Genomic DNA, 26,925 nt, shown 5'->3' with positions numbered 1-26,925 from the left:
TGAGACTCTGGGTGATAGGCGCTTGACACACGGTGTGTAATTGACAAGGATTTTAACACCTGCTTGAAAAGCTTGGACAGGAAATTGGTACCTTGATCACTTTGTACCACCTTAGGTAATCCGAATGTTGTGAAGAATTTAATTAAGGCTTTACTCACTACCGGGGCTGTAATCCTTCGCAGAGGAATGGCCTCGGGGTATCTTGTTGCCATACACATAATTGTCAACAGAAACTGGTTACCCGATTTTGTCTTCGGTAACGGTCCAACACAATCAACCACCACATGTTCAAATGGTTCACCTATGACAAGTATTGGACAAAGAGGAGCGGGAGGAATAACCTGATTTGGTTTTCCTGTTATCTGACATGTGTGGCATGTACGACAGTACTGAGCCACATCCTGTTTTAAACCTGGCCAAAAGAAATGGCGAAGAATCCGATCATAAGTTTTTGTGATTCCTAAATGACCAGACCACTGGTGATCATGAGCAAGGGATAACACATTTTGTCGAAAGGCTGTAGGAATCACTATTTGGTAAACAGCATTCCAATCTCCGCCCGCGTCATCATGGGATGTCCATTTACGCATGAGGAGATTACCATCAATGAAGTAAGCCACGTTTTTCTTCTTTACCTCTTCCAATGAGACAACACTAGAAAGACATTTAGCAAGCTTGGTGTCAACCTTTTGGTTAGCAACCAGCTGCTCACGAGTGACTGGTAACTGTATTGCATCAGCAATAAGTTCAACATTCTTCGCTTCTTTCCTGGGCTGTTTGTCAGAGGTGATCAGCTTCCCAGAGGTAGCGCACAACCTATCCTCTTGATCATCCTCTTTGAACAGAACAGTGTTCGACAAATCTATCACGTCACTCTCTTGTCGTGCCTGAGCACGAGTGACAGCACAAGCAGGGAACACATGTGGATAACTCTGTGCCAGCTCATTGGAGATAGAGTGGTCACTTTTATCCAATACTTCCAATACGGGTACTACCTTTCCTCCGGCAATATCGTTACCCATTATAAAGGTCACACCTTTTACTGGCAACATAGGACGTACCCCCACTCTGAATATTCCACTGATTTAACTCAGAGTGTACTTTCACAAAGTGCAATGGCACTGGGACAAAACCCATTTCTATACCCTGAACTAACACACTGGAACCACAGTATGTATCGTCGGATAAGGGCAACACATCAGACAATATAAACGACTGCGCCGCACCAGTATCTCTAAGGATTTTAACCGGAAGCTGAGACGCTTCGTCATTCGCTAGGGACACAAACCCCTCAAATGAACGGTTCATAACTACGGTCGGGAACTGGGTCTTTCAAAATACATTTACCCTTAGGCACCTGTTTCGTTTCAGACCTCACAACCGTACGAATTAGACCAACACCTGTTGGTGGCTTGGCACGAAGAGGCATCCCTTGTTTACGTTTTCGCAGGAAGCAATCATTAATCATATGTCCCACCTTATGACAATAGAAACAGGGACGCTCATTTTTCTGGCGTGCTTGATATACTGCTGGCCGACTAGGGCTATAAGTAGGCAATTCTGTAACTCTACTCTCAGTATAAGCCGAAAACACACTCTTGTGCGTCAACACAAACTCGTCTGCCAACACAGACGCTTCTGACAGGGAGGATACTTTCTGTTCGTTTAGGTACACTACAATGCGTTCAGGTAAGCAATTTTTAAACTCTTCCAACAAAATTAACTCCCGGAGAGAGTTAAAATCAGTTACCTTGCTAGCAGCATGCCATTTATCAAACAGATTTCCCTTCTCTCTAGCAAATTCCACATAAGTCTTACTAGAAGACTTCTTATGAGACCTAAATCTCTGTCGGTATGCCTCAGGCACAAGCTCATAGGCGCGAAGAACAGTAGCTTTGACCACTTCATAATTTAAACTGTCTTCAAGAGGTAGCGCTGACAAAACCTCTTGGGCTTTACCAGTTAATTTACACTGAAGTAATAGGCACCATACCTCTTTAGGCCATTTCAAGGCTACGGCTATACGTTCAAATACACAAAAATAGGAGTCAACCTCTGACTCTCTGAACAAAGGTACCAAGGCAATCTGCCTACTAATGTCAAAAGTGTTGGGAGCTCTAGTTGGTGAGGACGGCTCACTAACAGTCACTGCAGGAACGAAGGCTAGCCTCGCTGTCTCTGCCTCCAGTTCCATCTGGCGCATTTTTAACTCCATCTGCCGCTGTTCTCGTTCTGTTTCTGCCTCAATTTTACACATCTCCAAATCTACCTGCCGCTGTTCTCGTTCTGCCTCAATTTTACACATCTCCAACTGGAGAGTCTCTCGCCTAATTTGGGCTCTCTCTTCCGCCTCCAGTTGGAACTGTATTAACCGGCCATCCCTCCTGGTATCACCGGTTGACTGTGGGGAGAGTGGAACAAAATGGGGCAATGTGGCTGGAGCTTTAGCCTCGCCCTCAGACACCACTGGGCTTAGAGGAGCAGCAACATCCCCTACAGGGGTAGTAGGCTCAGGCAGCGGTAATACAAGCACCTGTTCTTCCAACAAAACATTCAATACTAATTGTTTAACCTCCACTTTAACTACATTCTGTGGAATCAATACTGAATACTGGTCAGCCAAGGTCATTAAATCCACTCTACGACACCTATCAAAAACCTCCCACGAAGGGTTATCCAAAAAGGACTTCAAATCAAATGTAGCCATTTTTAAATACTACACAGAGCCAACAAATAGCAAACACTAATTCTACTTTAGCTATAACGTTCAACACTGAACTAGACCACTAAAACAATCTGCACAAGCGGTATGGGTGTCAGTAATGACAGATCCCGGACGAGCCCCCACTTATGTTACGAATCCCTTTGGCCCGACAGTCTAGGGGGGATGGTAATGGGACCCGTAACACAACTCATGCAAATTATAGTAGTGAAAACGTAACAGTGAGAACAAATAACACAGACAACTTAATTACCGTCAAACACTAAATGTTTATTTATAAACACACGGTAAATGGGGGGGAGCAGGAAAAGAGGCTGAGCGGGACCCAAGGAATGAAAGAATAATAATTCAAAAACACCCCTAAGCTAGACTAGCCTACTTCACAAACAGCTAACTAACTAACCAAAAATACAGGGGGTGGTCCGCCCAGTTCTAACTAGTGTTTTTAACAATGTTTAACTACGGGTAGTGTAGCCCAAGGGCGACTTGTCTGGTTACCCCCTTTTCCCACCATCAAACAAACACTCAAACACCATAACCAAAACAATACTCACAGGTGGGGACAAAGTGACATGTAGCTGCAAAACACACAAGCGATCTACAGACAGAAGGCATGTTACAAAGAGATTGAGCTGGGGAGACAACAACTGACAGGGGTTTTAAACCAAGGGAAAGGGACTGTGATTGGGTAAGGGAAAAGGAGCAGGTGTCTTCCGATTAGCGACTGATTGATGACTGATTGGGGAATGATTATTGTCACCTGTGAGTAGGGGAGAAGGAGAGAAAATAAATACACACAGGATACACACAGAACACTTGTAACAGTTGGGATGGTGTTCTTCGGCTTGCAAGCTTCCCCCTTTTTCCTCCAAACATAATGATGGTCATTATGGCCAAACAGTTCAATTTTTGTTTCATCAGACCAGAGGACATTTCTCCAGAAAGTACGAATTTTATCCCCTTGTGCAGTTGCAAACCGTAGTCTGGCTTTTTTATGGCGGTTTTGGAGCATGTCGATATGGGACTCGTTTTACTGTGGATATAGATACTTTTGTACCCGTTTCCTCCAGCATCTTCACAAGGTCCTTTGCTGTTGTTCTGGGATTGATTTGCACTTTTCGCATAAAAATATGTTCATCTCTGGGAGACAGAACGCATCTCCTTCCTGAGCGGTATGACGGCTGCGTGGTCTCATGGTGTTTATACTTGCGTTCTATTGTTTGTACAGATGAACGTGGTACCTTCAGGCATTTGGAAATTGCTCCCAAGGATGAACCAGACTTGTGGAGGTCTAAAATTGTTTTTCTGAGGTCTTGGCTGATTTCTTTAGATTTTCCCATGATGTCAAGCAGAGAGGCACTGAGTTTGAAGGTAGGCCTTGAAATACATCCACAGGTACACCTCCAATTGACTCAGGCTAATTGACATCATTTATCCGAAGCTTCTAAAGCCATGACATCATTTTCTGGAATTTTCCAAGCTGTTTAAAGTTAACTTAGTGTTTGTAAACTTCTGACCCACTGGAATTGTGATACAGTGAATTATAAGTGAAATAATCTGTCTGTAAACAATTGTTGGAAAAATTACTTGTGGCATGCACAAAGTAGATGTCCTAACCGACTTGCCAAAACTACAGTTTGTTAACAAGAAATTTGTGGAGTGGTTGAAAAACGAGTTTTAATGACTCCAACTTAATTGTATGTAAACTTCCGACTTCAACTGTAGTTAAAATTATTGGTAAATGTGGGCTCAGCTAAAGAGGACACAGACACGACGCTGCATATAACTTGGAAAACATGGCCGTCAATCATGGCAAGTTTCTTGAGCTTATGTCTGCCTACAAGAGCATGTTAGTGATTGCATTGAGAAGAGCAAGAAGCAGATGGGAAGTAAGGAAGAGGGTCCTTGGTAACTATGATGTCCAAAACAACAGCAAATAAAGTCATTGAAGTCATCAGATTATTGATTCAGCAGACAGTTGCTGTTGAAGTGAGAAAGGCAGGGATGTTCTCAGTAGAAATGGACACAACACAGGATTTAACATCCAAAGACCAGTGTGCAGTAGTTCTGCGATATGTCACTGATGTTGTCCATGAGAGACTCATTGCAGTCATTGACTGTGAGTCATCGACTGGACAGTATTTTGTAGACCTTGTGAAACAGACCCTTGAGAAGATGGACATAGATATCAAACAGTGTGTTGGTAATGCAACAGACGGAGCAGCTAATATGCAGGGACAATACAGGGGCTTCTCTGCACTGCTCACAGGAGAGTCTCCTAACCAAGTACACATATGGTGTTACTCACATGTCCTCAACCTTGTGCTAACTGACACCACTGGGGTTGTTGTGGCAAGTGAATCCCTATTTCTCACTACTGAATGACATTGCAGTGTTCGTTCGAGATTCCTACAAGCGCATGAAGCTATGGGAGGAAACCAGTGAGGACAGGAGACAGACGGCTTGATGTAATTGGTGAAACAAGCTGGTGGGCAAAATACGAGGCTTTGAGGAAAGTATTTGGAAGCTTTGCAAAGCCTGACCGTGCTCTTTACACGGATGTGGTCATCACTATGGAAAGAATTGAAAAGGATGTGACCATAAAACCTGCCATACGAAGCAAGGCCCAAGGGTACAAGGATGCTCTCCTAAAGTAGTGAAACCATACTTACAGCTGAGGTTTTTCTCAGGACTTTTGAGGAGATGTCCCCTCTCTCTAAATACTTGCAAACAAGTGCCATGGATATCGTAACAGCACAGCACTTGGTGACAGGAACAGAGGATAACCTGAGAAAGTGTGCCCGAGACTTTAAAGGTGTGAAGAGGGCATCAGACGACTTTGTTGAGTGGGCCAATGGCATTCTGGAGGAGTATCAGGACTGTGATGCCGAAGCTCAGATTGCTCTCCCAGAGAAGAGAACAAAAAAAATAAGAGAAAACCAGGTGAGTTGGCAGAAGACGAGCCCATTGCTAATGCAGCCATGGATTACAAAATCAAGATCCACAATGTGGTACTTAACACTGTTGTTGAAAGTATTCACCGCCGTTATGCAGCAAATACAGTGCTGTGTGCAGATGTCTCCTGCATGAATCCCAAGCATTTTCCTGAGATCAGAGAAAAGGGCCTTCCAAAGACAGCCATTAAGGAGCTCAGCAAATGCTTACTGGAATTTGATGAACATGCCACTGTTGAGGCATTGCAGGCTGAACTGATGCACAATGGTGGGAAAGACTGAAACAGTCAGCATTGGAGGAGTACAACACCAGGGCTGCCGCCGCCAGTGATGAATCATGGGAAGGCTTTGAGGATCCTGATGAAAGTGTGGAGTTGGTGAGCAGAAGTTGTTCCACATGTTCAAACTGCCCGATATGCTGCTATCTACTCCTGTCTCAGTACAATCTGCTCACGGATGAGTATCACATCATTGGTTTGGGCTACGTTCCTCCTCACCCTATCCATCACTCAGGTGGCTTGTGAGAGGACATTCTCCACCCTGAAATTTGAAGAACTGCCTAAGAACCTTCCTCACTCGAGAACCTTGAAGCGTTCCTTTTGATGGCAACAGAGGAGATTCTTATGGGACTTGACAAAGATGACATCATTAACAAGATGGCAGAGAGCAGTGAGTTACTGCGCCGCCTACTGGTTTACTAGTGGTAATCACTTACTGGTTACTCTGAAGTAGCTATGCTATGACTCTTCCTTAACAGGCTGACAAGGGTGGGGGAAAAAATCTGTGAGTTGAAGGTTTTTTTTTTTTTCCACCTTTATTTAACCAGGTAGGCTAGTTGAGAACAAGTTCTCATTTACAACTGTGACCTGGCCAAGATAAAGCAAAGCAGTGCAACACAAACAACAACACAGCGTTACACATGGAATAAACAAACATACAGTCATTAATACAGAAGAAAAGTCTATATACAGTGTGTGCAAATGAGGTAGGATAAGGTACAGAGGCATGTTTTTTTGGACTTTTGTATTATACTTGCAGTTATGTAGCTGTCGTCTCTTTGGCATCATTAAAAGTGAAGACTGTTATTTTATCAAATCAATTCTCTGTAATTATTATTACGTGATTAAACTAATCATGTAAACGTAATTAACTAGGAAGTTGGGGCACCAAGGAAAATCTTCAGATTACAAAGTTATTATTTTCCTAATATAACTCTTCAGATATTTTAATATCTGATCAATTAGTCTTCTAATTAATGAATTATTCTTTACCTCACGTCATTCTCATTCCAAAGGTCGTAAATGGTTGGTTATCTGCACGAACCCAGCCTTTACTATGAATCATCCATACCCCAATTGGCTTAATCATTTATTTACTAACTAACTAACTAATCACATAAATGGATAAACAAACAAACAGTAGATATGGTTACAAGGAAATGATAGGGGACGTTCCCTAGTGGGCTAAGCCGATATGACGGCTTGGTGGACAAAGGAAAGTGGGTGTGGACTGAGAACATGCGGGAAAGACAAAAGGAATCCCTACACAGTTGATATTTATATTAATTGAAATGCTAATCCTTTGCACATGAACGCTCACTCACTCGGGAATAATTGCAATCAATATATATTTCGCCCAGTGTGTCGTCATGATCTCTGTTGGAATCGTCAGTCCGTCTGTTGGAGAGTTAATCCGAGTCTCTTTTTCTCTCTCTGCTTCCCTGAAGATCAGTCTTTCGTGGTTAGAATGGATACTTTCAGCGTACCATTCAGAAATGTTCTCATAGATAGATGCTTCAGCGGTTATCGGTAACAGCATCCCAGGTTTACATAATTTCTAGCTGCAGACTAGTAATTAGTATCTAAGATTTGCTCTTATTCTGTTGGGATCGATAGTCTCAGAGTTTAACCATTTCCCACCGCGTAGCCAATGCTCCATGTGGTATGGTTAGGAATTCAACAACCATTGCCACCTTAGCTTACACAGAGGTTTTTGTAGTCTGAAGAGGATTTCCTCAGGAGGGCTTTTTATTTGTAACAATAGAAAAAGCGGTTCTATGATGCCAGATCATGTCTGTGGTCACGGGGGCGGGCCAATGACTTAGTTAAACTTTAAAGGGAATACAATTCTCTCAATTAAAGGTTTAACATCACATTACATAATTACGCAAATAGTTTCATCTTTACTCATTCATTCAATACAAGAATTAGATGCAAACCCCATAATTGAGAAATGTATTCTTTCAGAAATATAATTGTGTGTTTCCTGTCCTCTCTGAGGTCACCAAATGAAACACACTCGTCATACCCGTCCCTTAAGTGTCCACGGACCATTCCCACCTTCTCACAAGTGGACCTTTTGTTTCAAATTCCCATTTTGGGGATTTAGGAGTTCACCATGTGAAATCCTTCATTCTCTCTGTGTCTCCCTTTCTGCATGACCAGGGGGAGAGAGTCTCCGCCAGGAATTTTAAGGTCACAGTTATGAAAACTTAGGACACTAAAGAGGCCTTTCTACTGACTCTGAAAAACAACAGATGTGGCCAGGGCAATAAATTGCAATGTACCTACTGTGAGATGCCTAAGACAGCGCTACAGGAGGGACAGCTGATCGTCCTCGCAGTGGCAGACCACGTGTAACAACACCTGCACAGGATCGGTACATCTGAACATCACACCTGCGGGACAGTACAGGATTAGTCACAACAACTGCCCGAGTTACTCCAGGAACGCACAATCCCTTCATCAGTGCTCAGACTGTCCGCAATAGGCTGAGAGAGCTCTTATAAGTTGGTCAGAAAAACCCTTTGCTGTGTTGTGACTATTCATACACATGTTAGGCACTATACATACGTAACCTTTCAGGCAGAAATTGGTCATGTCAGTGGTTGTGCGTTCATGCCCCTGTACCCCCTGCCCTCGCCTCACTCATCTTCCTCAACCCCTGTCACCCGTCTCTTAATGCATATATACTGTACATAATACATACATAATCTGTTGTAAAGTATGGCTGACCGGACTACCAACCCCAGTACACTATTTTAATCAACCGACGCAAACAAACACTTATTAACAATGAAAAAAAAACTGTATCACCAGCTGTATGTCTTTTTCAAGGTCAAACCCTTCACTATCTACTATTTGTCATTCTTTATTCCGCCATTTTAGTACTGTTGCAAGGTATGACCGATCAGACTACCAGACCCATTATCCTACATTTTAAGTCCAACTGTGCAAACAAACACATTCGTATCAACAACAAACTAATATCAGAATATTACCCCCAGCTGGGCTTGTTTTCAAGGACGACCCCCTCACCACCTACTTTGAGAACCAGACTGATCTCGCGCGAGAGAGCCTGTAAGTCCAAATCGACTTACAGGAGCAATTAGGGTTAAGTGCCTTGCTGAAGGGAACATCAATAGATTTTTCACCTCGTCGGCTCGGGGATTCGAACCAGCGACTTTTCGGTTACTGGCCCGCTAGGCTACATGCTGCCCTGTGATTTACGCCGCGCTATGATTTGGTATGAAACATCCATAGGGCTCAGCTGCTTACTCAGCCTCTGTTCACGCTCAGTCTGTGGTCCTCCTAAGGCCTCGTGTTGTTGATTACATTTTTCGTATTGCTCAGGTCCCTCTTTCTCCCTGCCTCAGAGCTTGTTTAAAAATAACTATAAATCAATGTTGACTCACTCTGAATCCCACAATGTTTTGAAGCTCCTGAGTCCAATTCTTATGTCAGTTTCTACGTTTCTTTTTTATGTCTTCTACTGCGGAGGTCAATAGGCCCTGAAGGAAGATAAAGGTGTCAACATTACGCTTGGAATAATCGAATCAGGCAGCGGTTACTTGTGTTTACTGCCATGAGGTGTGAGTGGGTAACTGTGATTTAGAATGAGCTACAGTGCCATAGCTCCTAAAGTTAAACCAAGCCCATTGGCTGTGGAGCAGCTAAGTGAACAATGATGGCTGTTTATGAAGTTCGTGTTTATCCTCGTAACGGGTGAAGGTGGATTTTTAGGTTCGGTAGACTAGGACGAATAACATACCAATTGACATGAGGGGAGGTAAACTGACGAGTTCGTTTTGAGGTGATTCCGAAGAGAGAAAATGTTTGTGGGGCCTCCAAACCTCTAAAAATGTCATGTTGGGTGCATGCAGCTACACCGTTTCAATATTGTGTTCATAAGAGTGGGGATGATTAACAGAAAATTATCGTGACGACCGAACTGACCACTTACCGAGGATATCAGTAAATATAAATAGTTACCTATACGGAAATGTGATGTTTGAAATGAATTAAGTCTGCTAATTTGACCAATTGCTAACGGGTACGTTGATAGCTATGCCATTCAAATTAGTAGTAGTTTTAAGGGTAATATAAAAAAGTAACGGAGGTGCACATTATTGTTATAAACGTATCATTCTAATGGGTTTTTGTCCATATACCACAGCTCTTGTGTTCATGTTTTTCTCTGAAACTCTCTTTATCATGTAGACAGAAAACATGAGCTTACCACTTATATTTTTCACCTTTTAAGCCATCATGTGAATGCTGAGTGTCATTTGTTTTGTTTTTTTACGTCAGAGACCGGTATTTCTAATACTCAAAGAATACATAAAGCAGAGCCACATCAGTTTGGTGGGGGGGCTTGGAGTCTCTAGATAATGTAGTGTACTGTAAAGAAACCCTCCTTCAGTGACTTTGGTCATTTGTCAACAAATCTGGGTTTGAAGACTCGTAACCAAATTGAAAAATATAGTTATCTTCTAAAGTGACGCAGAGAAAGTCAATTTAGCTTACCGTGGTTTTGTTATGACGCCCTAAAAGCCAGGTTTCTATTCAGCCAAGATTTGTTGATGTAAGTCTATCACACAGACTACATAATGTAACCCATTAAATATAAAAAATGTATTTACCTGCCTCTTCTTACATTTGGCATTTTAAAGAGAAAATGAAAATGGCCATCTGAGTGAATTAGAAAAGATCAACTTGTGTGTTTTACTTAGAGAGAGAGGTACTGTTTGTATGGAAAATAATTCACACTGCAGTCGAAGCCATGCGGGTTCTCCAGTTACACTGAGCTATGCCTCAGCCTACACCTTACTTTAGTGTAATCTCCCTTCGCCCCTACCGCTCTCCACCTTTCACCTACCAATCCAAACAGCTGAGGGGTATACTACGAAGCGGGATAGAGGAGCTAAACTAAATTCAGAGTTAAACTCGGGATAACCGTTGCCACGAAGGTGACTCACATTTTTGACAGAAATTAGATTCTCTCCCTCTCGCAAAAATGACATCATCCTCCCTTTCATTTGAGGAAGGTGATCAAATATTTTGTGTTAAATATTAATATTAAAATTCCTATCAAACTGCAAATTTAGCAATGGCATTTTGTATGACCATTATTTGATCAATAGGATTGGAAAAAAGGGTGCCTGTTCATTGATAAGACGGCATTAACGATACGTGTAATAAAAGAAAGATGGCACTTCCAATTAAGAAGTAAGGCCCGAGGGGGCGTGGTATATGGCCAAAATAGCACAGCTAAGAGCTGTTCTTAAGCACGACGCAGCTCGGAGTGCCTGGATAAAGCCCTTAGCCATGTTATGTATGTTGGCAATGTACCACAAACACCCGGGGTGCCTTATTGCCATTTTAAACTGGTTACCAATGTAATTATAGCAGAAAAAATACATGTTTTGTCATACCCATGGTAAACGGTCTGATATACCACGTCTTTCAGCCAATCAGCATTAGAGGCTCGAAACACCCAGTTTATTAACCACCATAGGCTGAATTTTCAGGATAATTTGTCTCTCATTTTGGTTTCTGAAAATATGTCACGGATTTGCCCCTACAGTAGATTGCTGTTCCAGTATTGTCTCAATGAAGAGTTTGGCATTCGACTTGTTGTGCTATACAGCTGCGACACACGTGCAGTTGCAATCCTGGTTTGAGTTAGCGGCAGGTACAGGATCAATATCCACCTTCGTAACATGGATGAAGCCTGAGTTGGAATGTGAAGCTAGCTGAAGCTGGCTCGCTTTAGAAAATCCTGACAGATCTACCTACAGTTGAAGTCTGACGTTTACATGCACCTTAGCCAAATACATTTAAACTCAGTTTTTAACAATTCCTGACATTTAATCCGAGTAAACATTCCCTGTCTTAGGTCAGTTAGGATCACCACTTTATTTTAAGAATGTGAAATATCAGAATAATAGCAGAGAGAATGATTTATTTCAGCTTTTATTTCTTTCATCACATTCCCAGTGGGTCAGAAGTTTACATACACTAAATTAGTATTTGGTAGCATTGCCTTTAATGGGTCAAACGTTTCGGGTAGCCTTCCACAAGCTTCCTACAATAAGTTGGGTGAATTTTGGCCCATTCCTCCTGACAGAGCTGGTGTAACTGAGTCAGGTTAGTAGACCTCCTTGCTCGCACACGCTTTTTCAGTTCTGCCCACAAATGTTCTATAGGATTGAGGTCAGGGCTTTGTGATGGCCACTCCAATACCTTGACTTTGTTGTCCTTAAGCCATTTTGCCACAACTTTGGAAGTATGCTTTGGGTCATTGTCCATTTGGAAGACCCATTTGCGACCAAGCTTTAACTTCCTGACTGATGTCTTGAGATGTTGCTTCAATATATCCACATAATATTCCATCCTCATGATGCCATCTATTTTGTGAAGTGCACCAGTCCCTCCTGCAGCAAAGCACCCCCACAACATGATGCTGCCACCCCCGTGCTTCACGGTTGGGATGATGTTTTCGGCTTGCAAGCCTCCCCCTTTTTCATCCAAACATAACGATGGTCATTACGGCCAAACAGTCCTATTTTTGTCTCATCAGCCCAGAGGACATTTCTCCAAAAAGTACGATCTTTGTCCCCATGTGCAGTTGCAAACTGGAGTCTGGCTTTTTTATGGCGGTTTTGGAGCAGTGGCTTCTTCCTTGCTGAGCGGCCTTTCAGGTTATGTCGATATAGGACTCGTTTTACTGTGGATATAGATACTTTTGTACCTGTTTCCTCCAGTATCTTGACAAGGTCCTTTGCTGTTGTTCTGGGATTGATTTGCACTTTTCGCACCAAAGTACGTTCATCTCTAGGAGACAGAATGCGTCTCCTTCCTGAGAGGTATGACTGCTGTGTGGTCCCATGGTGTTTATACTTGCGTACTATTGTTTGTACAGATGACTATTGTTTTTACAGATTAACCTGGTACCTTCAGGCGTTTGGAAATTGCTCCCAAGGATGCACCAGATATGTGGAGGTCTACAATAGTTTTTCTGAGGTCTTGGCTGATTTTGGGGGATTTTCCCATGATGTCAAGCAAACAGGCACTGAGTTTGAAGGTAGGCCTTGAAATACATCCACAGGTACACCTCCAATAGGCTAATTGACATCATTTAAGTCAATCAGAAGCTTCTAAAGCCATGACATAATTTTCTGGAATTTTTCAAGCTGTTTACAGGCACAGTCAACTTAGTGTATGTAAACTTCTGACCCACTGGAATTGTGATACAGTGAAATAATCTGTCTGTAAACAATTGTTGGAAAAATTACTTGTGTCATGCACAAAGTAGATGTCCTAACCGACTTGCCAAAACTATAGTTTGTTAACAAGAAATGTGTGGTGTGGTTGAAAAACGAGTTTTAATGACTCCAACCTAAGTGTATGTAAACTTCCGACTTCAACTGTAACTTCATAGTATACCCCTAATGCAATAATCCAGAGATGTTGCCAAACCAACCATAATAGGGCTTTTTTGTGTAGTCTGTGTATGGTGGGAGAGCTCCCACTGGCAGGTTATGCAGTCGGCAGCCAGGTGCTCACTGAGTTATGCCCCAGATCAGAGACTCCTGCCACCAGCCTCACTCATACATTCCCTCCACCTTCCTCCATTTTATAACCATCCACCTAGCCAAAATATTTAGCCATTAGCACCCTGATACAAAAGTCAACATATTCTGTACTTTTATATTCATATAATCATTCGTACTTGTATGAATGATCACTTCAATTACATGAGCAAAACATTTTCCACTTTATTTGGAATGGCAAGCCAGACAAAATTCAACGGGCCTATTTATATAATGAATATGAATTCGGCGGGCAGAAATTATTAAATATTCATGCATTAGACCTCTCACTAAAGGCTTCAGTCATACAAAACTATACTTAAATCCGAACTGGTTCTCTAGCAGATTAGCAAGAATGGCCTTTTGAAAATGAATGAATCTCCAAAATATCGCTATTTCTAAAACCATTTTTTTGGTTTTATTCCACCCGAGAAGACAGAACAAATATTATGGTTCATCTCAAACATACAAATTGATTTAAAAAAACATGATTTTTTTAGATTTTTTTTTTCTTTGTCAATTTATATCATAAATTGAACTGGTGGAGTTAATGTATGGCACATGCAGTTAACAAAAAAATATGGAAATGTCTGCTCTATCCGAAGTTACAACCAACTGATTGCAGCATTACCACAAAAATGGAGGAGGCAAGTGGAAGGGGGAGAAGATAAGGAACTTGTCTGTCCTGCATTAAAGACCAAAATTGGTAAAAGATTGTGATAAATAAAACTGGTGTACTTTTTTATTTAAGGACCAAAAAATGTACAGCTGCGCCATACAGGTTGCAAAATAGTTGGGAGGAGATTTTCGATGTACCGATTCCATGGCACATGGTTTATGAATTGATGCATAAAACGACGCCGGATTCAAAACTTAATTTAAATTATTAGATAAAATTCTTGCAATCAATAAAATGTTATTTATATATATATATATATATATATATATATACGGGGATACAACCATCCCAGCTCTGCAGATTTTGTTGCAAAGAGACAGAATCATTAGATCGCTTGTTTTGGTACTGCCCATATGTAGCTTGTTTTGGTACTGCCCATATGTAGCTTGTTTTGGTACTGCCCACATGTAGCTTGTTTTGGTACTGCCCATATGTAGCTTGTTTTGGTACTGCCCATATGTAGCTTGTTTTGGTACTGCCCATATGTGGCTTGTTTTGGTACTGCCCATATGTGGCTTGTTTTGGTACTGCCCATATGTAGCTTGTTTTGGTACTGCCCATATGTAGCTTGTTTTGGTACTGCCCATATGTGGCTTGTTTTGGTACTGTCCATATGTGGCTTGTTTTGGTACTGCCCATATGTAGCTTGTTTTGGTACTGCCCATATGTGGCTTGTTTTTCGTGGAAGGTTCAGGAATGGTCTAAAAAAGATCAACATTTATTAGGAGCTAACTCTTCAAATAGCACTTCTGGGTGATTTGAAAAGTCATAGTCAATCAATCAGTAATATAATACAACTCTTAGCAAAAATATTTATTTAATTTACAACCTGTAGAAACTATGAGCATATTAAGGTTCAGAACTTTTGTAAAACATTACAGCACAGAGTGGAAAATACATATATGTCAGTTAGAAATCAAAACTGGATGGTCTTAAGAGATAGATGGGAGGGGTTAAGGGTAGCTGACGGCTCGGACTAAAAACAAACAAAATATAACTGATGTAAAATATACGGTCTGTAAAATGTATATAGTATTTATAAGCGGGACAGAGAAACCTAAGTATTGTTATCCATTAGTTTACTCCAATTAGGGGAGGGGTTGTTAAAAAATATATATACAGTATTTAAAATAATATATTTACTATATATTTACAAAGAAATATACAGAAAAATATATATAAACGCAACATGCAACAATTTAAATGTTTTACTTAGTTACAGTTCATAAAAGGAAATCAGTCAATTGAAATAAATCAATTGGGCCCTAATCTATGGATTTCACATGACTGGGCAGGGGCGCAGCCTTGGGTGGGCCTGGGAGGGCATAGGCCCACCCACTTGGGAGCCAGGCCCAGCCAATTATAATTCGTTTTTTCACCACAAAAGGGCTTTATTACAGACAGAAATACTCCTCAGTTTCATCAGCTGTACGGGTTGCTGGTCTCAGACGATCCCGCAGGTGAAGAAGCTGGATGTGGAGGTCCTTGGCTGGTGTGGTTACACGTGGTCTGCGGTTGTGAGGCCGGTTGGACATACTGACAAGTTCTCTAAAATGACGTTGGAGTCGGCTTATGTTAGAGAAACTAACATTCAATTCTCTGGCAACTGCTCTGGTGGACATTCCTGCAGTCAGCATACGTATTGCACATTCCTTCAAAACGTGAGACATCTGTGGCATTGTATTGTGTGACAAAACTGCACATTTTATAGTGACTTTTTATTGTCCCCAGCACAAGGTGCACCTGTGTAATGATCATGCTGTTTAAACAGCTTCTTGATATGCCACACCTGTCAGGTGGATGGATTATCTTGGCAAAGGAGAAATGCTCACTAACAGGAATGTAAACAAATGTGTGCAATTTTTTTGTGCATATGGAACATTTCTGGGACCTTTCACTTCAGCTCATGAAACATGGACCAACACATTACATGCTGAGTTTATATTTTTTTCAGTGTATATTGGTGATTGGAAATGATGCAGACAATAACATTAATAGAGCCACAATCTATCTGCAATATTAAAGCTGATCAGTGTGGCTTGTGAGGGTAGTGGTGGGTAGTGTATCTGGTCACCTACAGTGTGATGTATTGAATATCTTATGTACGTACGTGTGTTTCTTCCAGGTGACTATTTTGGGATCCTGATGGAAGAGAAGGTGAAAGGTTTCCCCTTCAATGTAACTGAGAACCCTATGTACTGGGGCAGCACTGCCAACTATCTGGGACTCGCATTCATGTAAGTCTATGTGTCCGTGTCTGTGTGTGTGTGTGTGTGTGAGAGAGAGAGCTTGTTTGAGTGTATGTTTGTGCTAGGTGTGTGTGCATTGGTTTGTTTGTTTGTTTGGCTAGCTGAAAACCCATAATTCTCCGGTTTCTGTCCCAGATCCACTCACACTGTCTGATTGGCCAGACATAATGACAGCACTTCACTTTGTAGTGAAGTAATATTCATCATAACAGGAAGTCGGTACAATGGCTCCGTAGGACATACATTACATGACCAAAAGTATGTGAACACCTGCTCATCGAACATCTCATTCCAAAATCATGGGCATTAATATGGAGTTGGTCCCCCCTTCGCTGCTATAACAGCCTCCACTCTTCTGGGAAGGCTTTCCACTAGATGTTGGAACATTGCTGCAGGGACTTGCTTCCATTCAGCCACAAGCGTTAGTGAGGTCGGGCTGATGTTGGGTGATTAGGCCTGGCTCGCAGTCGCCGTTCCATTTCATCCCAAAGGTGTTCAATAGGGTTGAGGTCAGGGCTCTGTGCAAGCCAGTCAAGTTCTTCCACACCAATCTCGACAAACCGTTGCTGTATTGACCTCGCTTTGTGCACCGGGGCATTGTCATGCTGAAATAGGTAAGGGCCTTCCCCAAACTGTTGACACAAAGTTGGAAGCACAGAATCGTCTGGAATGTCATTGTATGCTGTAGCGTTAAGATTTCCCTTCACTGGAACTAAGGGGCCTAGCCCGAACCATGAAAAACAGCCCCAGACCATTATTCCTCCATTACCAAACTTTACAGTTGGCACTATGCATTGGGGCAGGTAGCGATCTCCTGGTGTCCGGCAAACCCAAATTCTTCCGTCAGACTGCGAGATGGAGAAGTGTGATTCATTACTCCAGAGAACGCGTTTCCACTGCTCCTGAGTCCAATGGCGGCGAGGTTTACACACCTCCATCTGATACTTGGCATCACGCATGGTGATCTTCGACTTGTGTGTGACTGCTCGGTCATGGAAACCCATTTCATGAAGCTTCCGATGAACAGTTCTTGTGCTGACGTTGCTTCCAGAGGCAGTTTGGAACTCGGTAGTACGTGCTTCAGCACTCAGCGGTCCCGTTCTGTGATCTTGTGTGGCCTACCACTTCGCAACTGAGACGTTATTTCTCCTAGACGTTTCCTAGACGTTTCACAATAACAGCACTTACAGTTGACCGTGGCAGCTCTAGCAGGGCAGAAATTTGACGAACTGACTTGTTGGAAAGGTGGTATCCTATGATGGTGCCACGTTGAAAGTCATTGAGCTCTTCAGTAAGGCCATTCTACTGCCAATGTTTGTCTATGGAGATTGTATGGCTATGTGCTTGATTTGATAAACCTGCTTACGTCTGTGCGTGAGAGATTTCTTTCCTCTTGACAAGGGGAGGACTGACCTGCCCTCAAGTATTGTTCTTGTGTTCCTGGGCCATTTGCCATGCGGCCCCAGGTGTCGTCCCATGTAGCATAGTTTGTAGAGCATGGCACTTGCAACGCCAGGGTTGCGGGTTCCATTCCCACGGAGGACTAGTATGAAAAAAGTATGTAAATGTATGTTCTTACTACTGTAAGAGCGACTGCTAAATTACTAAAATGTAAATGCATGAAAATTGTACAGAAAGCACATGAGATGGTGGGGGCTACATATTCTCCACTCATCAGACAGAGCAGGAAGGCCACAATTACCCCTAATGGAGGTCTCAGTGTGCACTAGGGCTCAGTTGGTAGCCTAGACTGCAGCTCCAAATCAGCCTGCACTCTCAGTGTAAAATACAACATATTGTCTGCTGTTGCTCTTTCCGCTGTTGTTCCTTCCTGCACACTGTCTTGTACTCTCATTATATGGAATTAGTTTGATGATGGTATAAACGGTTCGTTCTCTTGTCATTAGGATGTTAACTATTCCATCAACATGCTAAATGTGCAACCAGAGGGGAAAAAATTCTAGATCACCTGTACTCCACACACGGAGACGCATACAAAGCTCTCCCTCGCCCTCCATTTGGTAAATCCGACAACAACTCTATCCTCCTGATTCCTGCTTACAAGCAAAAATTAAAGCAGGAGGCACCAGTGACTCGGTCTATAAAAAAGTGGTCAGATGAAGCAGATGCTAAACTACAGGACTGTTATCTGCTATCACAGACTGGAACATGTTCCGGGATTCTTCCGATGGCATTGAGGAGTACACCACATCAGTCACCGGCTTTATCAATAAGTGCATCAAGGACGTCGTCCCCACAGTGACTGTACGTACATACCCCAACCAGAAGCCATGGATTGATTACAGCCAACATTCGCACTGAGCTAAAGGGTAGAGCTGCCGCTTTCAAGGTGCGGGACTCTAACCCGGAAGCTTACAAGAAATCCTACAATGCCCTGCGACGAACCATCAAACAGGCAAGCGTCAATACAGGGCTAAGATTGAATCATACTACACCGGTTCCAACGCTCGTCTTACGTGGCAGGGCTTGCAAACTATTACAGACTACAAAGGGAAGCACAGCCGCGAGCTGCCCAGTGACACGAGCCTACCAGACGAGCTAAATCACTTCAATGCTTGCTTTGAGGCAAGCAACACTGAGGCATGCATGAGAGCATCAGCTGTTCCAGGCGACTGTGTGATCACGCTCTCCGTAGCCGACGTGAGTAAGACCTTTAAACAGGTCAACATACACAAGGCTGCGGGGCCAGACGGATTACCCGGACGTGTGCTCCGGGCATGTGCTGACCAACTAGCCGGTGTCTTCACTGACATTTTCAACATGTCCCTGATTTAAGTCTGTAATACCAACATGTTTCAAGCAGACCACCATAGTCCCTGTGCCCAAGAACGCAAACGCAACCTGCCTAAATGACTACAGACCAAACCTGCCTAAATGACTACACGTCTGTAGCCATGAAGTGCTTTGAAAGGTTGGTAATGGCTCACATCAACACCATTATCCCAGAAACCCTAGACCCACTCCAATTTGCATACCGCCCAAACAGATCCATAGATGATGCAATCTCTATTGCACTCCACACTGCCCTTTCCCACCTGGACAAAAGGAACACTTACGTGAGAATGCTATTCATTGACTACAGCTCAGAGTTCAACACCATAGTACCATCAAAGCTCATCACTAAGCTAAGGATCCTGGGACTAAACACCTCCCTCTGCAACTGGATCCTGGAATTCCTGACGGGCCGCCCCCAGGTGGTAAGGGTAGGCAGCAACACATCTGCCACGCTGATCCTCAACACTGGAGCTCCCCAGTGGTGCGTGTTCAGTCCCCTCCTGTACTCCCTGTTCACCCACGACTGCATGGCCAGGCACGACTCCAACACCATCATTAAGTTTGCAGACGACACAACAGTGGTAGGCCTGATCAACGACGAGACAGCCTATAGGGAGGAAGTCAGAGACCTGGCCGGGTGGTGCCAGAATAACAACCTATCCCTCAACGTAACCAAGACTAAGGAGATCATTGTGTACTACAGGAAAAGGAGGACCGAGCACGCCCCCATTCTCATCAACGGGGCTGTAGTGGAGCAGGTTGAGAGCTTCAAGTTCCTTGGTCTCCACATCAACAACAAACTAGAATGGTCCAAACACACCAAGACAGTCGTGAAGAGGGCACAACAAAGTCTATTCCCCCTCAGGAAACTAAAAAGATTTGGCATGGGTCCTGAGATCCTCAAAAGGTTCTACAGCCGCAACATCGAGAGCATCCTGACTGGTTGCATCACTGCCTGGTACGGCAACTGCTCGGCCTCTGACCGCAAGGCTCTACAGAGGGTAGTGCGTACGGCCCAGTACATCACTGGGGCTAAGCTGCCTGCCATCCAGGACCTCTACACCAGGCGGTGTCAGAGCAAGGCCCTAAAAATTGTCAAAGACCCCAGCCACCCCAGTCATAGAATGTTCTCTCTACTACCGCATGGCAAGCGGTACCGGAGTGCCAAGTCTAGGACAAAAAGGCTTCTCAACAGTTTTTACCCCCAAGCCATAAGACTCCTGAACAGGTAATCAAATGGAATATTTGCATTGTGTGCCCCCCACCCCAACCCCTCCTTTTACGCTGCTGCTACTCTCTGTTTATCATATATGCATAGTCATTTTAACTATACATTCATGTACATACTACCTCAATTGGGCCGACCAACCAGTGCTCCCGCACAGTGGCTAACCGGGCTATCTACATTGTGTCCCACCCACCACCCGCCAACGCCTCTTTTACGCTACTGCTACTCTCTGTTCATCATATATGCATAGCCACTTCAACCATATCTACATGTACATACTACCTCAATCAGCCTGACTAACCAGTGTCTGTATGTAGCCTCGCTACTTTTTATAGCCTCGTTACTGTATATAGCCTGTCTTTTTACTGTTGTTTTATTTCTTTACCTACCAATTGTTCACCTAATACCTTTTTTGCACTATTGGTTAGCACCTGTAAGTAAGCATTTCACTGTAAGGTCTACACCTGTTGTATTCAGCGCACGTGACAAATAAACTTTTATTTGATTTATTTCAGAGTGTTCATGCAGGACACAAAAAAACTCTACCTGCAGGAAAGAAGCAATTGCATTTCGGTACATGATAAAACATAGCGATGCAAAACCTTGAGGGAATTGCGTCTACTCTGTATAAATAAAGACTTAATTATATGATAATTTTGGAGCTGGGGAACGATGACGAGCACTACAAATGTCAAACGTCACTCTGTGTATTGCTGTTTATGAGTTTCGAATCACTTCTCCTTCAGGAGCGGAAAACTGTATGTGTGTACATATGTGTGTGTGTGGTCTCCATGACAACAGTGACCAAACCACTGGTGAGTGGCTTGGCACTGTTGCTAGGCAGACACAACAGGAGAGAGCAGCCTATCGCTGCAACCTATTATCCTCCTTTCCTGGAGCTCCCTTTCTTCCCTACTTTTCTCCCTGCACTCCCTCTCTTTCCCTCCATTTTTAAATCGTTTGAGCTAGGCAGCAGTATCGCCCCTGTGCCGTTCCAGCATCCCCCCGTGCTCGTGCGTCAGTAACCCCAGGGATGAAAGGGCTACAGTTGGACCATGAGGTGTGCCGGCCACTCATATGTGAACTGGTGACCCCCACATGCACGTGAGGCGCACGTGTGGCTCAGTGGTCAGATATTGGTTTCGAAAGGCTTTAGTCACACAAACTATAGCACTGCACCATTGTATCAATGATGCAGACTGATACAGTACTGGAGATGTTGCATTACTGCATGTTCATTCATTTCTTAACGTCACATGACTGTTCAACAGTTATGAGGCTTCTTCTCCTGGGATCATTCTTAACAGGTTCCTGGTGCCTAGTTTTTTTTTCTCTCTGTCTCCATTGCCATAAAATAGATTTTCACGTAGGCTACATTTTCTGCTTCCCTTGCTCTCCTTAGCTCATCCAGGCAAAGCACCTCCACACACACACACTCACCCAACTGCACCCCCCCACACACACACACAAACACACACACATCTACTTACTCTACCTCCGTCCATCCCATGACCTAATGGAGATTAGCAGATGCATTGAGACTGATGCAGTATTGTCACGAGTAGGTTTTAATACTTTACCTGCTATACATATACATCTGGCTCTAACAGAGAGACCTCCCTCATTCACCAGCACCTGGAAACCGTCCTCCTGTGTTTGTCAACCCCCGATACACTCTCGCCATCATCCCCGTATAACATTCTTCACACCTCCTTCCCCTCCACTCCTAATATCCTTCCTGACTCTGCATATACAGTGCCTTCAGAGAGTATTCAGACCCCAGACCTTTTCCACATTGTGTTACGTTACAGCCATATTGTAAAATGTGATTAAATCGGGGGGTTTTCTCATCAATACCCCATAATGACAAAGCAAAAAAAAGACTGAAGTATTACATTTGTATAAGTATTCAGACCCTTTACTCAGTACTTTGTTGAAGCACTTTTGGCAGCGATTACAGCATCAAGTCTTCTTGGGTATGAAGCAACAAGCTTGGCACACCTGTATTTGGGGAGTTTTTCCATTCTTCTCTGCAGATCCTCTCAAGCTCTGTCAGGTTGAATGGGAAGCGTTGCTGTTTTCAGGTCTCTCCAGAGATGTTAGATCGGGTTCAAGTCCGGGCTCTGGCTGAGCCACTCAAGGACATTCAGAGACTTGTCCCTAAGCCACTCTTGTGTTGTCTTAGCAGTGTGCTTAGGGTCGTTGTCCTGTTGGAAGGTGAACCTTTGCCTCAGCCTGAGCACTCTGGAGAAGGTTTTCATCAATGATCTCTCTGTACTTTGCTACGTTCATCTTTGCCTAGATCCTGACTAGTCTCCCAGTCCCTGCGGCTGAAAAACACACCCACAGCATGATGCTGCCACCACCATGCTTCACTGTAGGGAGGGTGCCAGGTTTCCACCAGACGTAACGTTTGGCATTCAGGCCAAAGAGTTGAATCTTGTTTTCATCAGACCAGAGAATCTTGTTTCTCATGGTCTTAGAGTCTTTAGGTGCCTTTGGCAAACTCCAAGCGGGCTGTCATGTACCTTTTACTGAGGATGATTGGCTTCCGTCTGGCCACTCTACCATAAAGGCCTGATTGGTGGAGTGCTGCAGAGATGGTTGTCCTTCTGGTAGGTTCTCCCATTTCAACAGAGGAACTCTGGAGCTCTGTCAGAGTGACCATCGGGTTCTTGGTCACCTCCTTGACCAAGGCCCTTCTTCCCTGATTGCTCAGTTTAGCCGGGCGGCCAGCTCTAGGAATCTTGGTATTTCCAAATTTCTTCCATTTAAGAATGATGACGGCCACTGTTCTTTGGGACCTTCAATGCTGCAGACATGTTTTGGTACCCTTCCCCATATCTGTGCCTTGACACAATGCTGTCTCGGAGCACTATGGACAATTCCTTCGACCTCATGGCTTGGTTTTTGCTCTGACATGCACTGTCAACTGTGGGACCTTATATAGACAGGTGTGTGCCTTTCCAAATCATGTCCAATCAATTGAATTTTCCACAGGTGGACTCCAATCAAGTTGTAGAAACATCTCAAGGATGATCAATGGAAACAGGATACACCTAAGCTCAATTACGAGTCTCATAGCAAAGGGTCTGAATACTTATGTAAATAAGGTATTTCATTTTTTTCCCCTTTTTCATTTTCAAAAATGTCAACTTGTTTTCGATTTGTCATTATGGGGTATTGTGTGTAGATTTCAGAGGATTTTTTATTTTTTTTTATTTTAGAATAAGGCTGTAAGAGAGAAATAAGAGGGGGGGGGAAACAATTTAATCCATTTTGAGTTCAGGCTGTAACACAACAAAATGTGGAAAAAGTCTAGGGCTGAATACTGTGGATGGATTAAATTGTTTTCTCTCACCCATCTACACACAATACGCCATAATGAAAAGTGACATTTTTGCACATTTATTGAAAATGAAATACAGAAATATCTAATTTACATAGGTATTCACACATCTTTGTGGAGGCACCTTTTGTAGAAGCAACTCTCAATACTTTGTAGAAGCACCTTTGGCAGTGATTTCAGCTGTGAGTCTTTCTGGATAAGTCTCTAGGTGCTTTCCACACCTGGATTATGTTTCGAGCTCTGTCAAATGGTTCTTGATCATTGATAGGCAACCATCTTCACGTCTTGCCTTAGATTTTCAAGTAGATTTAAGTCAAAACTGTAGCTCGGCCACTCAGTAACATTTACTGTCTACATGGTAAGCAACTCCAGTGTAGATTTGGCCTTCCCTGCCAGTGTCTGGTGGAAAGCAGACTGAACCAGGTCTTACTCTAGGATTTTGCCTGTGCTTAGTTCCATTCCGTTTCTTTTTTATCCTGAAAAATTCCCAAGTCCTTAATGATTACAAGCATATCCATAACATGATGCAGCCAGCACTATGCTTGAAAATATGGAGAGTGGTACTCAGTATTGTGTTGTAATGGATTTATCCCAAACAACACTTTGTATTCAGGACAAAAAGTGAATTGCTTTGCCACATTTTTTGCAGTATTACTTTAGTACCTTGTTGCAAACTGGATGCATGTTTTGGAATATTTGTATTCTGTACAGGCTTCCTTCTTTTCACTCTGTCAGTTAGGTTAGTATTGTGGAGTAACTACAATGTTGTTGTTGATCTATCTTCAGTTTTCTCCTATCACAGCCATTCAACTCTATAACTGTTTTAAAGTCACCGTTGGCCTCATGATTAAATCCCTGAGCGATTTCCTTCATCTCCGGCTACTGAGTTAGGAAGGACGCCTGTATCTTTGTAGTGACTGGGTGTATTGATACACCATCCAAATGGTAATTAATAACTTCACAATTTTTCATGGGATATTAAATGTCTGCTTTTTGTTTTACCCACGTCCCAATAGGTGCCCTTCTTTGCAAGTACTGGCATTGGAAAACCTCCCTGGTCTTTGTGGTTGAATCTGTGTTTGAAATTCACTGCTCGACTGAGGGACCTTACAGATAATTGTATGTGTGGGGTACAGAGATAGGTAATCATTCAAAAATCATGTTAAACATTACTATTGCACTATTATTGCACACAGGACCCTGAACAGCTTCTACCCCCAAGACATAAGACTGCTAAATAGTAAGTTAAATTGTTAACCAACAGCTACCCGGACTATCTGCATTGACCTTTTTTGCACTAACTCTTTTGACTCATCACATACGCTGCTGCTACTGTTTATTATCTCTCATGTTGCCTAGTCACTTTACCCCTACCTACAGTATACATACATATCTAAACACAAATACCCTTGTACCCCTGGACATCGACTCGGTACTGGTACTCTGTGTATATAGCCAATCGTTACTCATTGTGTATTTCTTCCTTGTTTTTTTGTTTGTTTTTTTTGTCTCTGCATTGTTGGGAAGACCCGTAACTAAGCATTTCACTATTAGTTTACTACACCTGTTGTTTATGTAGCGTATGACAAGTAAAAATGTATATGATTTAGTTTAGTCTTAAATCCCCCCAGCATATCGTTTTATTTTGGTCTCAAATCCCGTAGCATATCATCTAGGTTTTATTTTGGTCCTTAATCCAGTAGCATGTCATTTGCTTTTTATTTTGGTCTTAAATCCCCTAAATGTAGGTTAAATTTTGGTTTTAAATCCCCCAGCATGTCCTCTAGGTTTTATTTTGGTCTCAATCCCCCAGCATGTCATCTAGGTTTTATTTTGGTCTCAATCCCCCAGCATGTCATCTAGGTTTTATTTCGGTCTCAATCCCCCAGCATGTCATCTAGGTTTTATTTTGGTTTTAAATCCCCCAGCATGTCATCTAGGTTTTATTTTGGTCTCAATCCCCCAGCATGTCATCTAGGTTTTATTTTGGTCTCAATCCCCCAGCATGTCCTCTAGGTTTTATTTTGGTTTTAAATCCCCCAGCATGTCATCTAGGTTTTATTTTGGTCTCAATCCCCCAGCATGTCATCTAGGTTTTATTTTGGTCTCAATCCCCCAGCATGTCCTCTAGGTTTTATTTTGGTCTCAATCCCCCAGCATATCATCTAGGTTTTATTTTGGTCTCAATCCCCCAGCATATCATCTAGGTTTTATTTTGGTTTTAAATCCCCCAGCATGTCATCTAGGTTTTATTTTGGTCTCAATCCCCCAGCATGTCATCTAGGTTTTATTTTGGTTTTAAATCCCCCAGCATGTCATCTAGGTTTTATTTTGGTTTTAAATCCCCCAGCATGTCATCTAGGTTTTATTTTGGTTTTAAATCCCCCAGCATGTCATCTAGGTTTTATTTTGGTCTCAATCCCCCAGCATATCATCTAGGTTTTATTTTGGTTTTAAATCCCCCAGCATGTCATCTAGGTTTTATTTTGGTTTTAAATCCCCCAGCATGTCATCTAGGTTTTATTTTGGTCTCAATCCCCCAGCATATCATCTAGGTTTTATTTTGGTTTTAAATCCCCCAGCATATCATCTAGGTTTTATTTTGGTCTCAATCCCCCAGCATGTCATCTAGGTTTTATTTTGGTCTCAATCCCCCAGCATATCATCTAGGTTTTATTTTGGTTTTAAATCCCCCAGCATGTCATCTAGGTTTTATTTTGGTTTTAAATCCCCCAGCATATCATCTAGGTTTTATTTTGGTCTCAATCCCCCAGCATGTCATCTAGGTTTTATTTTGGTCTCAATCCCCCAGCATGTCATCTAGGTTTTATTTTGGTCTCAATCCCCCAGCATATCATCTAGGTTTTATTTTGGTTTTAAATCCCCCAGCATGTCATCTAGGTTTTATTTTGGTCTCAATCCCCCAGCATATCATCTAGGTTTTATTTTGGTTTTAAATCCCCCAGCATGTCATCTAGGTTTTATTTTGGTCTCAATCCCCCAGCATGTCATCTAGGTTTTATTTTGGTCTCAATCCCCCAGCATATCATCTAGGTTTTATGTTGGTCTCAAATC

The 26,925-nt window shown here is 42.7% G+C and overlaps 1 protein-coding gene across 3 annotated transcripts in view; it reads left to right on the top strand.

Annotated features, from left to right (window-relative positions):
• pemt (phosphatidylethanolamine N-methyltransferase) overlaps window positions 1-26,925 on the top strand; it is a 94,590-nt gene that overhangs the window by 52,436 nt on the left and 15,229 nt on the right. For all 3 annotated transcript variants that reach the window (XM_038991210.1, XM_038991211.1, XM_038991212.1), the window contains exon 5: window positions 16,354-16,465. In XM_038991210.1, coding sequence (XP_038847138.1) covers window positions 16,354-16,465 — 112 coding nt within the window. The remainder of the gene's footprint in view (window positions 1-16,353; window positions 16,466-26,925) is intronic.

This window comes from Salvelinus namaycush, chromosome 4 (assembly GCF_016432855.1).
Source record: "Salvelinus namaycush isolate Seneca chromosome 4, SaNama_1.0, whole genome shotgun sequence".
Lineage (NCBI taxonomy): Eukaryota > Metazoa > Chordata > Actinopteri > Salmoniformes > Salmonidae > Salvelinus > Salvelinus namaycush.
This window is presented reverse-complemented; position numbering and strand designations above follow the sequence as displayed.